Source organism: Balaenoptera acutorostrata, chromosome 2 (genome assembly GCF_949987535.1).
Source record: "Balaenoptera acutorostrata chromosome 2, mBalAcu1.1, whole genome shotgun sequence".
NCBI classification, from domain to species: Eukaryota; Metazoa; Chordata; class Mammalia; order Artiodactyla; family Balaenopteridae; genus Balaenoptera; species Balaenoptera acutorostrata.
Genome location: NC_080065.1, coordinates 125,772,449 through 125,790,286, shown reverse-complemented (window position 1 = coordinate 125,790,286; position 17,838 = coordinate 125,772,449). Strand labels below are relative to the sequence as shown.

At 33.9% G+C, this 17,838-nt stretch overlaps 1 protein-coding gene across 3 annotated transcripts in view; it reads right to left on the bottom strand.

Annotated features, from left to right (window-relative positions):
- Positions 1-17,838, bottom strand: part of ANKHD1 (ankyrin repeat and KH domain containing 1) — a 115,979-nt gene that overhangs the window by 21,123 nt on the left and 77,018 nt on the right. For all 3 annotated transcript variants that reach the window (XM_007194088.3, XM_007194089.3, XM_007194090.3), the window contains 7 exons: positions 10,665-11,423; positions 4,677-4,822; positions 4,052-4,163; positions 3,391-3,536; positions 2,748-2,890; positions 2,095-2,308; positions 116-291 (listed from right to left, as the gene is read on the bottom strand). In XM_007194088.3, coding sequence (XP_007194150.1) covers positions 116-291; positions 2,095-2,308; positions 2,748-2,890; positions 3,391-3,536; positions 4,052-4,163; positions 4,677-4,822; positions 10,665-11,423 — 1,696 coding nt within the window. The remainder of the gene's footprint in view (positions 1-115; positions 292-2,094; positions 2,309-2,747; positions 2,891-3,390; positions 3,537-4,051; positions 4,164-4,676; positions 4,823-10,664; positions 11,424-17,838) is intronic.

The following is a 17,838-nucleotide window of genomic DNA, read 5'->3' as shown; positions in this document are numbered from 1 at the left end:
CAAATAATCTGTTCTTTAAAATGTCAATAAAGTAAAACAATTTTATTAACTGTAAAGGCTCTGAAATGTGAAAGGGATCACAGAAATTCTATAAATAAATATAAAATTTACCCACCTATTAATCAGGAGCTCACAAAATTTGTAGTGACCTTTGTCCGCTGCTATTGTTAAAGCAGTATCTCTTGAGGAAGGCACAGGGGGGGCATTGACATCTGCTCCTTTATCTAGGAGAACTCTTCCAACCTCTGCATATCCTCCAGAAGCAGCTTCCATCAAGGGGGTAAGACCAGTCTGTTTAAACCAAAAAATTATGTGAGTAAATTATATTAATTTCTTTAAGGGACTGAAACAATTGACTTATATGTGTATTCTATTTCTGATTTTCTCTCACAAGAGAGCTAAGCAACATTCACTCTTAAGCTTTACTAAACAGCAAGTGAAAATTGTTAGGTTCAGTTAGACATGCTAGAATGATTTCTCTTATACTACCCTCATGCTAGAAAAATAGTAAACAATTTCATAACATCTCTGTTATAAATTTACATGAGACAATAACTTCTCTGCACAACAAACAGAAATATTAAAACGAATAAAAAGAAAATTAAATATGGCACAATGTTCAATGGGAAAACTTTGTTTAGAATATACTCTATCTTGTTTAGAATAGACTCTATCTGAAAAGGCAGTCTGCTAAATAACCCAGGATAAATTCCTTAAATGCTACTCAAACTTGGGTAAAATAGATTAAAATATCATTTTATAAATTTTATGCATGTGTCTTTGCTCATTAGTCTCCAACATTTCACCAGAAGACTTTTCCTACTGGTATCATTACCAAAATAATATGGCTTTCTTTAGGACTTCTAATATATAAATGGGTCACACTGAATACTTGTAATACAAAAAGTAATCTGTCGTGGTCAGATTAGGTTTTAGTTGTCTTAATTGTATAATCTATGCAGCAATTTTTTTTTAATAGTCATGCTTTTATTTATTTATTTATTTATGGCTGTATTGGGTCTTTTTTGTTTTTTGCTTTTTTTAAAAAACAAACTTATTTATTTATTTTTGGCTGTGTTGGGTCTTCATTGCTGCACACGGGCTTTCTCTAGTTGCGGCCAGCGGGGGCTACTCTTTGTTGCGGTGTGCGGGCTTCTCATTGCGGTGGCTTCTCTTGTTGCGGAGCACCGACTCTAGGCGCGTGGGCTTCAGTAGTTGCGGCACACAGGCTCAGTAGTTGTGGCTTGTGGGCTCTAGAGCACAGGCTCAGTAGTTGTGGCACACATGTGGGATCTTCCCAGACCAGGGCTTGAACCCGTGTTCCCTGCATTGGCGGGTGGATTCTTAACCACTGCGCCACCAGGGAAGTCCGTGCATTGGGTCTTTGTTGCTGTGTGGGCTTTCTCTAGTTGTGGCGAGTGGGGGCTACTCTCTGTTGTGGTGTGAAGGCTTCTCATTGTGGTGGCTTCTCTTGTTGTGGAGCACGGGCTCTAGGCATGTGGGCTTCAGTAGTTCTGGTTCACGGCCTCGGTAGTTGTGGTGCGTGGGCTCAGTAGTTGTGGTGCACAGGCTTAGCTGCTCTGCGGCATGTGGGATCTTCCTGGACCAGGGATCCAACCCGTGTCCCCTGCATTGGCAGGTGGATTCTTAACCACTGAGCCACCAGGGAAGTCCCTGCAGCAATTTTTTTGATTGGAGTTTTTACCAATGGTAAGTACATGCCTCATTAAAGGAGTTCTTTAAAAATCTACATTAAAGGACTATACAAAATAATCCTACTACAAACATATCTTACTACAGAAGAATCTACTACATTCAAAAGTTGCAAACTGGAGGATTAATAAAAAGCCACTCAAGGCTGAAGGTGGAAAAAAGTACTGATTCTATTTTTCTTCACTGTCTTTAATAAAAGTCATGAATGGTGATAGTCTGCCACTGACCAATGGTCAGTGACACATTGTTCAGAACTATTCTTCAGTTCTGCATTGGGGCATCAGTTTTAACTTATGACAATTTAAAATAGTACATTCAATTTAAGTTGCTCTTTCTATTAAAAATACATCTGAAGTAGATGACAAGTTATAAAATGCTTACCTTTGCCCTATGTTCAACATTGGCTTTTCGGTCCAGAAGCAAACTCACTACTTCTGCTCGTCCTTGGAAACAGGCCAAGGTGAGAGCTGTGTTCCGATTGGTCTCTATTTGGGCATTAATGTCTGAACCCATATCAAGCAGCAGTTTCACTGCAGGAACATGTCCATTCATTGCAGCCAACATCAGGGGAGAAATACCTAGTTTACTCCCAGTCCTAAGGGGGGAAATGTGCTTAGAAAATTAAAATAATATGTTGCCTATTACTTTCTTAAAAAGCATAGAGAACATAAAAAATGAAAAAGCTTCAGTAAGAAGAAAGGTTTCTAACTCCAATGAATAGATTTTATTTGTTTAGACTAATAATTAGAAATAGGAAAATCTCACAATTTAAAACATAATCCCTATTCAGAGGCCATAAATTTCTAACTATATATAACAGTGTTTTCTGAAATGAAACCTCTTTAAAAACAGCAACGTTAGCTGAAATAAGCTTTGATTACTTATAAACACATTATAGGAATAATTGTTGGCCTTGCAACTTTAGTACTATCTTAATTAAAAATGGTATCTGTCTAAATATTTAGGGGAAAACACTTAATTCCAAGGTAATAATTTACTAATCATGAGTAATAAAATAAACAGGTGATAGATACCTTGAATTAATTTCTGCCCCAGCATTAAGCAGAATCTTAATGATATTAACATATCCTCCAGATGCAGCTAGACTCAGTGGTGTATAATCAGACACATTCCTATGTTCTTTATTTGCACCCCGAGCCAGCAGCAAGTCTACTACCTACAAAGTAAAATATGAACAGAGAAATCTAGTTTACACCAAGGGTCCATCTTATAATGAAGGAAGCACAAAGAAATGGGACCTATAACTTCCTGTCTAAATACTTAACATTTTAATTAGACCCTAAATATTCAAATATCAGCACTACAGAAATGAAGTCAATTTCATATCAAGGAATTCAGAGCTATGAAATTCCAATTATACTGAAATAACAAGTTGTTACTGTTTCTATTCCTCAATTATTGAGTGATAAATTTGCATTTCATGTGTTAGGACTGTGCTCTATTGAATCCCAATAAACGTAAGGATGATGAGAATTTTTATTTTGCCTGAAAGGCAAGAAACATTCTTTAAAAGGGCATTTACTATTCTCATTAAATTTAATATATAGAACATGTCAAAACACATGCAAGTTTTATTCATGTAGCTAAATTACTAAGCATATGCATATTTAAAATACAAGTAAAATGTTTACGAAATGAAAATTAACATTAACATACTTCCTGACGTCCACCAGAACATGCCAATGAAAGCGGAGTATCCTTAGTTCGTTCAGATTGTGCTTCTATGTCTCCACCTTTATCCAAAAGGATTTCAACAACTCCAACATGTCCTGCTGTTGCTGCCAGGATCAGTGGTGTGAAACCTAAATCAGAAAATAAAAATCTCAGTCAAATTTGTGTTTTTTAACATATTAAGGCACTGTTTTTTTGTTTTTTTTTTTAAGGCACTGTTTTTAATTCTCTATTATTTTAGTAGGAAAAGGTCTTTAGGGCAGATACTTATAATCATTTAACATAAAACTGCTTTAAACCCTAATTTGTTAGTGACAAAACCCCATAAACACCTGATAAAAAGAAAATGCTAAGTCAAACAAAACTATTGAAGTTTATACTCATAATAAACTTTGATACCTCTGCATGCTCTACTTTTAGATTAAGGAGAAAGCTAAACACAACTTGCTTCCTTGATGATCTAAAGTCTAATTTTTGAATTTTTGAAGAATAATTTGGCTCTGAAGATTAACAAATCCAGATATTCTTAATTGAAATATGTGAACCCATTTTTTCACTGAATAGTCCAGGAACCACTTATTGATAGTAAAAAATGAATTGTTTTCTGATATAATTACTCTCCAACTTTCTCACTAACATTTCTTACCTTTTTTGTCTCTGTGTTCAATTTTAGCATCTCGCGCTATGAGTACAGATACAAGTTCTTCATGGCCACCTGCACAAGCTAGTGTTAATGCTGTGTCATGGTTGCTCTCAGTCTAGGAAAAGGAAAAACAAACTTAGATTTTTTTCTGTTTACAATGGGGTTATTGATTGAAGAGCAAATAATATTTATTTTCACAATTAATGTACAATGAATCTTTTCCTTTCCAAAGAAAATCAGAATGTGCAAAATAAATTTAAATAAAGCAGTCTAGGGACTTCCCTGGTGCTCCACTGGTTAAGAATCCACCTTCCAATGCAGGAGACAAGGGTTCAATCCCTGGTCGGGGAATTAAGATCCCACATGCCGCAGGGCAACTAAGCCTGCGTGCTGCAACTACTGAGCCCTTGCGCTCTAGAGCCCATGGGCCGCAACAAAGAGAGCCCACATGCCACAACTACTGAGCCTGGGCACTCTGGAGCCCACGCGCCACAGCTAGAGAAGCCCATATGCCACCATGAAAGATCCCGCATGCCACAACGAAGACCCCGTATGCTGCAACTAAGACCCGACACAGCCAAATAAATTAAATAAAGAAAGAAAGAAAGAAAGAAAGCAGTCTACTCACATGTGCATCGATGTCAACTGAAGGATACACAGGAGGCACAGACTGGGAAGCCACATTGCTTGGAGACTGTGAACAAGGCTCAGGTGTAAGACATTCTGCCGTCTGAGAGGAACTGTTTGAACCAGTGGGCACTCTGCTACTCACAGCTGAAAAACAATATTCATATTGCTGAATTCTACTTGAAAGAGTAATGACATTTGTGTACAGAAAAACACAGAAAACGGAAAGTTCTATAGCAGTAATATAATGTAGTAGTTAAATCACAAGCTTGAGTCAGATGGACATATGTTTGAATCCCAGTTCTACCAATGACTTTCTGATCTTGGGCAAGTAATTTAATGTCTCTGAACCTCAATTTCCTTATGTGTAAAATGGGATGATAATTACAGTACCTCCATTGTAAGGTTGTTGGGAAAACCCCTTGAGATAATAAAGTAAAATATTGAGCATCGTACCTGATATTTAGTGCATATACAACAAATGGTAGCCTTTTATATTGTCAATAGGGAGAAAATAGTTTCCAATTAAAAAAAAAGGAATTTTATATCTTAGTTTGTAAAAGGCAATTAGATAAAAACATCCTGAGGACAATGCATTAAAAAAAAAGGAAAAAAGAAAAAAGAAGCAGACAAAGCAGAAAAGGGGGAAGAACAAGTTAGAATATTTCTCACATAAATAGCAGAGAGTATGTGTTTTTAAAATTCAATATTTACTCTGAAAATTTGCTAAAATGAATCAATGTCTGAAAATCAAACTATTTTAAAAATGAACATTGGAACTTTTATTTGGGACCTCAAAATCTGGTGTTTGAAACTGAATTAAAGGAAATTATATCTTTATGTTTCTGCATATTTCCTTTCTTACATGAGATGGAGTTTGCCCCGTGAAGGGGGAAATAGGATCTATCTCAGAGGGATGTTGTGAATTATCCATGAGAAATGTGCAAAAAGTATTTAACACAAGTGTTTGGTATGGTAAGTGCCTAATATATGTAATTATCAGGTATTTTATAGGATTTTCAGCACTATTAATCACTGCATTGAAAAATAAAAACATTATAATTCACTCAAGAGAGAAAAAACTCAGAAAAAACATATAATCATTAATAATACAGAAAAAGACAACAAAGTTTCAGTGATGGCAATAACCTCCTCTTACCCACACTAAAAGTCAATCAAAAACACACAGGTCTTAAAGAAAAATGTAAGCATTTCAAGGATTGGAGAATGCTTTCTCTCTAGAATTTTGATATGACTGGATCCCAATCAAGGATACTGATCACAAGTATGAAAGATAAGTGTAGTATGCTAATAGTACTACACTATTATTGTAGTACTACACTATATTTAATAGTATGCTTTAAATAATAGCAAATTTTAAGATGTTCAGATATGTTTCTACATGAGCTGTCCCTCCCCCCTCGCAACAAATATATATAAAATCACATCTTGATAATATGAATTTCTACAGCTTCCGTCACCACATAAATATACATAATTTAACTATATGGTTACAAATAAAAATGATTATTATAAATATTTCTTTTGCCTGTAAGAACATGCACAATGAAAACAAAGCTTTAAAAATTTTTGTCATTGAATGAATTAAAAGCAGATAGTATTTTGTTATGCCTCCTCAAAACAGCTGATATGTTTGGAAACAGTTCCAGAAACAAGACACTAAACATTGATATATGGCACCTTTGTAATAGTAAGATTTTAACAGTAGTCGTATAATTATCAACATATATCTTACTAAAGAATTACTTTTCTATCATTAAATTTGTTTATTCATGTTATCTCTTTCTGTTATTGTGAAAAACAGATATTCAAAAAATTTAAAATAGTTGACTAGAGTGCTATGCCAGAATGTGACGTTATAAAAGACTTTTTTACAGAGTTGGTTTTTAAAAAATACTTTTGTACATTTATCAGCTGTTACCAAAAATGTATTGTCACATTGATTGTACATTTTTGTACAACAGTATCCTCAAGACATTTTTTCCTCCCTGCAATAATGACAATCAGAAACATTCCACAGAAGTGACTTTAATAGGATTAATTACATATGAAAAGTTCTAAAGATAAAACTAGAAAGTAGCAAAGATTTTTAAAGTACATGTGGAATACAGGGTTTATGAAGATAAAATTATACCAGGACTATGAAATTTTTTTCATAAATCCTAAAATGTTTTCTATTTCTGAACAAAATGTCTCTGAAAATGACCAAAACAGATCACTATCACAAAAGTCACTACATAATTCAAATTAAATTTATGCACTATCCTAAAATGGGGTGATAGAAGAACTAAATAAGTGCAATATTTTACTTAATTCTTTATGCAATTTAAGATAGTTTTGTAGGCAATATGGAAGACAGTAATAAACTTTACTACATAAACATCTCAGATACTAGGTATAAGTAAACTATGTTGCAAGGCCTTAAGAAATTAAATCACTGTAACCTGTTTTAGATAATAGTAACTTTATTAAATAGTTCCATATAAATAACAATCTATAAATAAAATATTAACATCTATTAGAAGAAATTATTACTTAAAGATATTTTACTGTAAATTCCCTCAAAGATAATTTCCTAATTACTTTTTTATTCTTAAGCCTAAAATGACTACCACAGGATTACTTAAAGCAAGATACTATAGAATTGGAATTTGTTTGAAGAGAGCCTATTAAGATGTCAAAAACAGTAACAATGTTCTCAAGTCACAAAACTATATTAAACCTTACATGCACATCAAATCTTAATACAAAAATAATAAGGGTAATTGTTATTTAGTAGAATTTAGAAGTCTAAGGAAATAATATCTTTAATATAAACTCAGAACTTCAAGTTGAATCAGATGCATGCATTTTACTTCTAAGGTTCTTAAATTGGCTGAACTGAGTTTGAATCTTAACACTTACTAGCAACTTAATTTCCATTATAGCCTCAGTTTTTAACAGAAAAACAGAGATGGGATATGGACTTATAGTATTACTATAAAGAGCCCATGAGATAATGTATATAAAAGCATTTAGCACTGAGCTTGGTGCATGGTAAGCACTCAATAAATGTAAATAAAGTGATATTAGTTGATTTTTTAACCAAGCTTCTTTATATATTAAGACTGAAAATTTTACTAGATGTTTCTAGAACTGCTCAATGGTCAAAGCTATTTTGAATTTCTTTAAATTGCTTTTTATTTTCAGACCCTAATTCTAGATATCTGAACTGAGAATCACTTGCTATTACGATAACTTCTAAAAGACTGACAATTTCAGAAGAAATGGACCTGAACAACCACGCTTCCAATCAAGAGTATACATATATTCTGGCTGAGACTATATCAAGTATGATACGTTTAAGACTATATAGTTATGGCTGTCAGTCAGCTAGTCAAGTTATGACATTAATAAATTATGTATCTAACCAACTCATTATCATGACAAATATTTTGAGAGTAGAACAGCAATAAAGAAAAATACTCTTATATTTAAAGAGTGACACTTATTGCTATTATATATGAATATTATCTAAAGTAAACTTGTAAGATGTACAGTATCCTCTCTTCTTCTCTTTTATTAACTATGAGGCATGATAACTAGATTTAATTTAGGTAAAATTAATTATATCTTTGTTCTGATCTATAATTCTGCTGGTATATTAACATATCATAAAATCACAGAATTAGGTATTTACCTAATTCATTCTTATTTATTTCATCTTCAATTAAGAAATTAACAGAAACAGACTCAATAAAGTTTTAAATTTTGAGATAAGTCATCATTTTGAACAAAGAAAATCTAATTATTGCTATATATTTTAAAATGTAAGCTTCAGCAAAATGAAAGTATTTTTAAACGAAGATAATTTTTAGGGAATTCCCTGGAGGTTCAGTGGTTAGGACTAGGCACTGTCACTGCTGGGCGCCTGAGTTTGATCCCTGGTGGGGGAACTAGATCTCACAAGCCAAGCAGCCAAAAAAAAAAAAAAAAACGAGAAAAAAATGTATAATTTTTAATGTATTGACAGATTTATACTTTAAAGCATATTAATAAAAGAATATTGTACAATATGGTGGGCCAACTGTCACTAGACATTAATGTCTAAAAGAAATTAAATTTTATTCGTTTATAGTAATGTTAAATGTAATTAAAAGATGTTTTCTAAACCAATTTTTTGAAGTTTCATGTGAACTTTGTAAAAGGTCATTTCAATATAACAAATACTTCAGTGAAATAACCAGAATTTGACCTCCTCTACAAGAAACAGCAGTAAATACTACCATAAAGTTAACACCTACAAGTTCCCTTTAGAGCTGTTTCTCCTTCAAAAAAAAAAAAAAAAAAAAAAAAAAGACAGGTCCTAAGTTCCAACAAACTAAACTGATCAATAATGTGGGTTTCATAACTGTAAACTGAGTACTTAATTAGGAACATTATAATGATATTTATAGAACCCTAAGTCTTAAAAATGTTACTCTCAGGTCACCAGTTTCATCATTATTATTTATAATCATACTTCACACTCCAATATCTGCTTTTACCAGATTAGAAATCAGAACCATAAATGAACTATAAGAGTTTATTCAAAATTTATAACAACTTGCAATGCTAATGACACAAAGTCAATTTGAGTTAAGTGGCTATGGGCTGAAGATATAAAAAACAAAATTAAAGAATAAAGAATCTAACTCCTTAAAACATTTCCCAGCATTTTTATTTTCTTTATGAAAACTAAGACATTCCTCCTCTGCACAGCAATACCTATTACATATCAGAGGAGCCTCAAAGGCACTATTACAATTCTATAACCACTGGAAGTCATACACATGCCCAATAAAATTCCTGAATTAAGTAATCTTACTCCACATTTTAAAAGATTCAGTAAAGATTAGGAAGACTAAAGGCTCACAAAAGAAGAAAGGAAACTGGGATAGCATAACTGGGATGGGAGGAGGGGAGGAGAATATGACAAGAAGAAACAGACAACAGTAAAGAAAAAAAATGTTGCAATCAAGAGACAGAGGACTGGCCTGCCTTTGAATATCACTCCAGCTACATCTTAGTTCTTGGTCTTCATCCACTGTCAACAGCCATTCTGGCTGCATTTCTGAACTGGGCTCTCATGGAGGTGATACATTCACCAGCCATCTTTAGGAAGGTAAATGATTAATTGCACTGTTTTCCCACTGCTGCAAGGACAATGAAACGGAAAGTAAACTTGTGCACCTCATTTCATATCTAGTTGTAATTTTCCACACAACAATAAACAGAAACATATACTGTAAGTTTATACGGCTGGTTTCTTTTTTGCTTTGCTGTGTGTTTGTGTGTGTCTGTGTGTGTGTCTGTGTGTGTGTATCTGTGTCTGTGTATCTGTGTCTGTGTGGTGTCTGTCTGCTTTCATCAAGACAGTTAATACAAAAATCCCAATCTCTAAATCATTATCAAGTTGACAATGATCTTCTAACCACAAATATTTTAAAAACATGGAATGCTTATATATTTTTTCTGAACATTCCTTTTAATTAGAAATATTTAAATTGATCTAATAAAATTATAAATAAAGAAAAAGCAATGCGATTTAGAATTCTGATTTCCAAATATGAAAATCACCAGCAGGAAAATTAAATGTCTAACCTTATATGATTATCTCTAAAGCCTACAAAGAAATTCTATTTTGAGATTTCCTACCCAAGATACAACACAGGATGATTTTGATACCAAAGGTCTAAAATAAAGTATCATGGCAACTTTATTTCTTTGCTTTTGCAAATAACAAAAAAGAAGAGGGAAAACACACTTTTGTGTGTTAGTGTTGTTGAGTTTAGTTAAATTCACTTCCAAAACACCTCAAGAAATGAGTAATTTTATAAAGATAGTTCTAAAATGGAAAAGTACCAAGTTGGTGTTTTCGGAGAGTCATATAAAGAAGTTGAGCACAAAGATTAAAGAGAAATTATTACAGGTATATTTCTTAACCCACCTGCTATCAGGTCATCAAGAGTGTCGGTAAGCGTCTGGGCTGGAGTTGCAACCATTAGTCCATCTGGTTCTTGCACTAACAGCCCCTGATCGTGTCCAGTAATAGCAATCTGAGGCTGTCCTATAATCTGATGATTACCTGATACTTTCTGAAGTTCAAGAGAATTTGTCCCATTAGAACCTAATTCACTGGAAAAGTTACACTGTGGAGATGATAAAGGCTGGACTGGGACAAAATCAATTTGTTCTGCCGATGGTGGAGACTGTTGCTCATCATCAACATCATTATCTTTAAATAAGATTGTGTCAACCTGAGGTAACTCTGAAAAGTGATCCTCTGGGAGACTACCATCTCCTTCCCCTTCTGGGAAGACTCCTCTATGAGAGCACTGCTGGTGTGGAGATACTGTGTCTTTCTGACCTTTGGTTTCCAAGTATTCTTTGGTAAATTGCTGCTGTGTTTTCATCTGCAACTGCCTTTCCACTTTCTGCAGTTCTTTCAGTATTTTCTTCTTCTTCTGGACTTGCTCTTCTCTGTTCTTTTTAAGTTCTTCTATCTTATCTTTGTTCAGAGGTTCACCTTGAATTAACTCCAATGACTTAAGCTGTGCTTTTTCAATAGCACTAATTCTTTGTCCCAGTTCATTCAGTTTTCCTTCAGTCTCCTCTACTATGCACTCCAAAGGCTGGTATGGGTGAAAAGGTGGCAGTACGTCCTGATCTGCTACCTGCAGGGAACTGGACTTCTGCTTGGATGTACCTAAGCACATGAAAAATGTTTGAAAATGTGCCATGCTAAAAAAAAAAAAAAAAAAAAAAAAAAAAAAAAAAAAAATCCCAGTCCTCCCTCCGCCCCCCCACCACATACTTCCCTCCCAAAACCCATATAACTAATGCTACAGAATGAATGTTCAGATTCACACCAGTTGTAGGTAAAGACCAGACTCATCTATTTTACATAGCACAAACAGGGATGTTGCCAATTCAAAAAATGTGACTTTTTCAATTAAAAAAATCTAATATTTATCGGATTGGATGATTTTGGAAAACAAGACAGGATTAGGGAGAAAAGGAAATCAAAGAGGAAAGAACCTCAAAATTCTGCTTATTTAATTGGACTTTTTAAAGAACATCAAATCTAAAGCAGTATCAAAATAATGTTGAGGGTATCATTAATGCTGGCTTAACTGCCCAATTGTTCTTTTTACAATATTAACTGTGCAAGTACAGGTTACTGGAAGAAACTGTAACTTGTAGATCAAAGTAGGGAAAAGTGTCTTTCAAACTGCCAAAATGTTTCTTTATTATATTAAAATATAATTTGAAATCAATTTTTAAGATATAACCTTCTAAAATTTTTCAGTAGTTAAGTCTTAAACACTTCTGTACCTGAACACTGTATTAAACTTGTATCACAAAGGACAATTATTCTGAGTTTAAATAAACTCTTCACGTAAAAGTCTATGAGAGAAACAATGAATATTACCTAGGAGAAAATCAGACTTCCTATATAGGATTACTCATATTGACAGTGTATGTTAAAAATGAAGTAACTGTACATTAATTTAAGGTTTTCGATCACACTTAAATTAATTTACTCCCCTCATGGCAAAATAGTTATCAATATTAACAATCCTAACATCTGGGCATAAAGTGGAGGAAACATATAATAACTACTTAGAGGCAAATTCAAGGCTTAATCTTGTTTAGGAAGAACTGAGACTATTCAGCAATAAAAGGAACTACTGATACAGCCTACAACGTGGATGAACCTTGAAAACATTATGCTAAGTGAAAGAACCCAGACACAAAAGACCACATGTTGTACAATTCCATTTTTAACAGATCTATAGAGAAAAGGCAAATCTATAGAGACAGAAAGGAAAATAGTGGTTGCCTGGATTATAGTGGTAAGAATGAGGATTGATCACAAACAGGCATGAGAGATTTTTTTGGAGTGATGGATCCAAAACTAGATGGAGGTGATGGTTATGAAATTATGTAAATTTGCTAAAAGTCATTGTATTGTACATTTAAAATGAGTGAACTTTTATGGTGTGTAAATTAAACAACAATAAAGCTATTTTAAAAAACTGGGTAAAAAACAGTTGTCTATTCTTAAGGACTGTAGTCAATATATATGAATAATATATGTAACTTCAGAATTTTAAAAATAAGCTCATCCAATGCATTCAAAATGATTCTTAGGTCCAAAGGAAAAAAATAATCCATTAGATGTTTAAATGCTCAGAACTGCAAGAGGGTGACAAAACTACTAGACAAAAAAAATAATAGATTTCACTGCTTTTTTTGCTAGAATAGGAGAACTCAAAACTGCAGGTAGCTCAAATATTTGCAACATGTTATTATCAAAAAAAGTCTAACAGGTTTTCCCTGAGATACTGTCTTTAACAAGGTCAGACAACCACAGTTCCAAAATCACTGCAATTACTTTAAAGACAGTTATTTTTTAAATGCAAAATTCAGCAAAATGTATTGTCCATATTCAATTTTACACTTCTATCTGAGCAAAGTGGTGGGAACAGACTTTAGCCTTTCAGAGCAAAAGCCGTTAGTTTGTGAGATAATTTTACAACTATTTCCGCAAGATCACATAGGAAATAATGGTTTGCTCTACTTGTTCAAAGTACCTAATGACAATCCTTGGTAGGAAAAGGGAGTTTAACTGCCACAAATAGCAATGTATAAATCTGCGAGCCCAGCAAGGAAATTTTCAGTTGTGTAACAAATTCAATGACATCAGCAGAGTAAATTCAGAAGTTCTGCAAAGAAGTTCTGAATGCTCCTCCAACATTATTTTAAAACACCCTTGTATAGTTTTTGTATTTTGTAATTTGCGTTTCGTAATTTGTATTTAAGATTAAGAAAACTAGGTAAGAGTTCAACACTAATCAGACTGGTAATTAATTATGACCACACTGGACAGTCAGATTTAAAATCTTATAATAGTAAGATAATCCAAAATAAGGCTAGAATTTTGAGGATAATAACAGAAAGAAATGGCTGTATCTTGTTAACAAATAAAATACAAAAAGCTTAGAGCACAAGATTACAAAGAGTAACTTATTTAACTGAACATAGAGACCAAAAGCCCAAAATATATGTAGCAGGAAGAACAGAGGATGGTGAAAGTAATGCACAAAAAGCAGTTCTTCCCCAAATAGACAATGACTGAGTATCTGTATCCATGGTGTTAGTGGGATTGCCTAGGTACACATCAAAGCACTAATACAAGCTATAACATCACGACTAAGCCATGTTGGTGAAAAACAAATGTCACCTAATTATTCCTAGAAGCTGAAGAAACACCTTCATTTTGGGGAAAAGTAGAGAATGTTAACAAGTGTCCTTTTACCAACAAAATTTTCAGTCTCTAGGAAGGTAGTAGTATAAGATACCAGAATATAAAAGAGTTCCATCTTCCTCAGATATCGTCCACTGTCAGATAGAAATATATAAATCTATTCATTCTCTACTCATTGGTAGCATTGAGTGATATCATAAATTAATATTTAGGAACACAGGTAAAGTTACTATCTTATCTCTTTGGTTTGGTTTCTACCCTACTTCCTCAACTTTCACTTTTCCTCCATTAATTAAAAAAGTTTGCAACAGGAAACCACGATATAGAGACAGCTTAGAACATGGCCTTTATTTTTTTATGGGCAGTGAGGAAATGAGGTGGACATAAGCAGTTATATGTTAAAAGACATTATTAAATTTGGGCATACATAAATCCACATAAGCATGATTACTAATGGAAATCTATTAAACTAGAGAATATTAGTAGTAAAATTTCCAGAGGAACACTCAACCTCATTCACTGTACATATAATTTTTCTATACAATTTTAATGATTTGATATTAAAATGAGAACTTTTCATGTTACCTACTTCAATAAACAACTCTGGGATATAAAGCATCATGTTAACCTAATACTTACTTTACATTTATAGTTCTGTTTTCAATCTGTTCCCCAGCAGTCTAAAATAGTATTTCTTGATTAAGTTCTTAAACATCACCTTTAATCACAATGTCGCTCTTCTTAAAAATTCTTAATAATTTTCTTTTGCCTTCAGAATAATCTATATTCTTAGCCTGGCATTTATTAATTTATTCAACAAATATTTAACGTCTAGTACAAGCAAGCCATAGTGGACCATACAAAGACGAGCAACCTAAACCCTGCCCTCGAGGAGCTTACAGTCTAAAAGGGGAGATAAAAATGTACAAATCCAAATAAAAGGATAAAGCCAAGCGTTGGCAGATACGGAAATGGGATGGGGGCGTATAATATAGTAACCCTTACACATTGCTGCTGGGAGTGTAAACTGCTGTAGCATTCTAAAGAGTGTATTCACAGTACTTTGTCAGATAAACATTACATATACTCCTATGACAGGCAATTCTGCTCCTGAGTTTATCCCAGAGAAATTCTCATACAGATCCATAAGGGGACTGTACCAGAATTTTCACCACAGCATTGTCTGTGGTGGTGGGGAATGAGAGACAATCTGGGTACCCATCATTGAGAGAAAGGACAAGTAAAAAATAGAGGATATACAGGATGAAACACTATGTATGCTGCAGGTAGAAACAATCTAGAGGTAGACATATGGATAGATCTTAAAACCAGTGTTGGTGAAAAAAGTAAAAAACAAAACAGGATCTATAGCATAATACCATTTATGTAAATTTAAAAACATATAAAGTAGTAAACATTTTATAAGAACTTGTAAGAACAAAAGAATCTGCAAATCAAACACACTAGAATGACTGCCTAAGGGGAAGTATGGGTATGGAAAGAGGGATAAAAAGGAACAAAGTAAAACAAGAGCAGAGTCATGATGACAAAGTCCAGGAATTAAGTATGATTAACTCAACCTTCCACACTTGAAGTCCAAAGGGAAGGTGAAGGTGCAGGAGTGACCAGAGCCAGAAGGAAGATCCAATAAAGTGTTACAGGAGTTCAGAGAAAAGAAATGACTCCTCAAGAGGGCCTTGAGGTGCACACAAAAGATGTGTATTGTTTATCTTGACATCATTTTAATGCTTTGCAATGGATTAGTTAGTTCTAAGCTATATAACTACAGAGAATAATCAGAATCCTATTTTAGGATCTCTGTAGAATCAGTTACTACAAATGAATTAGATGCAACAAGTGGCTACAATCAACAAATTTATTTACAATATTAAATTTGGAAAGACAAAGGTTTGATATTACTTATGTATCCTTTCCCATGTGAATATTCATAACTATAGATGATAAAGCTAAACAATGCTAGAAAACTGAGCATATCACTCTTACCTAGTTTCACATTTTGTTTATAAAGGTGATTCTGAGGCCTCTGTCAGATGCCAGCTAGGATCTCAAATCCTTGAAAACTAACAATGGATAAGTGAGATTAGTTGCCTAAATCAGAAGAATATGAGTCAAGATGGACAGAGCCTGGACGAATGGTGCACATGAAAGAAAAGAATATCATAGTAGGATATATAAGAAACACCTGGGTAAGATTTATGAGCCTGAATATATTTTAAAAGGATGCAGATATGAATAAAGACTTCAGATAGGAGTAAAATGTTATAAACTTGAAAAGATGATTGCTAGAATAGGAAGAGAGTCCTAGAGAGTAAGAATCCTTCCTCCATCCTTAGTCACATATGCAATGCAGGTATAATCTATGGACTTAGGAAAAACAAAAGCAAAACGGTCAAACAGCAATTTCATCACTCAAAGGAACTTCTCTAGCTATATAAATGAGAAATTTTAAGAAAAAGCCACTTTAAGGAGAATATAATGTATATTTAATAATTTAAGATAGATTTTTCTATCTACCCAGGTGATTCAGTGTGTACGTACTTTTACATCATGAATTGATTTTTCCTAAATTATAGTGATATTCTATTATGCACACGATTTATATCAATACTAACATGAAATCTTAACGCAATGCATTATCACAGCTTGCTCCCACATAAATAAATGTTGGGTTGGCAATACCACTTGGCATCTGGCAACAGCAAGTGCCAAGTGTCTAGATACAAGTGTTAATTTTTTCCTTCCCTAATAATTTAGTAAAATGAAAGATTCCTTAAAAGGTTAGTTCATTTTGACACTATTCAGTAAGTAATAAAACATCAGGGACTTCCCTGGTGGTGCACTGGTTAGGAGTCCACCTGCCAGTGCAGGGGACACAGGTTCGAGCCCTGGTCCAGGAGGATCCCACATGCCGCAGAGCAACTGGGCCCATGCGCCACAACTACTAAGCCTGTGCTCTGGAGCCCGCGAGCCACAACTACTGAGCCTGCGTGCCACAACTACTGAAGCCCATGGGCCTACAGCCCGTGCTCTGCAATGGGAGAGGCTGCCACAATGAGAGGCCCGCGCGCTGCAGTGAGGAGTGGCCCCTGCTCACTGCAACTAGAGAGAGCCTGCACGCAGCAACAAAGACCCAACGCAGCCAAAAATAAATAAATTTTTAAAAAAACCAAAAAACATCAAAGTGAAGAAAATAAGTAGCTACTCAGTATAAGAAGGTATTTCAGTAAGCAAAAATATGATTACTCACTTGAGTATCAACTTAAAAAGTCACTACCCAAACGTTTCAGTTGACTTACATATTAAATCGAAATTTAAAATGTTTTACTTCCTTTCTGTACATACTCTGTGTCCTTCCTAGCTTATTTCTTGGTTATTTTGTGGCTCTGTGTTAATAAATATTTTTTAAATGATTTCTTATTTAGTACTGAATTTCCCTAGCCAAAGTTACTACAGTCCTCTATAGGATATAGTCAAACAAAGAGCAACAAAAACAGAGGCATTTAGGTTTAAATATTTTACTAAAGGCTGTTAGCCGGTTAGGATGCTCAGATTCCTTAACAAGTACATGCTTAATTTGTTTTTTATTTCTTAAGACTAAAAATAGCAGTCTTCATTTTCTGAAGTTTGAATAGCTAGGTGTCCAATGGAAAACTGCTAGAATTAGCTTAAGTCAGAGAGACTACAGGTATTTTATCTCTGAAATTAATAGTTTAGAAATGAAGTAATCCTTGGTGAAGGCCCACAATACTCTAAATTACTAAAATTGACATTAATTTGAAAGAAGCTTCTGTTTGCTGCTGTATAGTCACTCCTTACCAACTTCACTTAA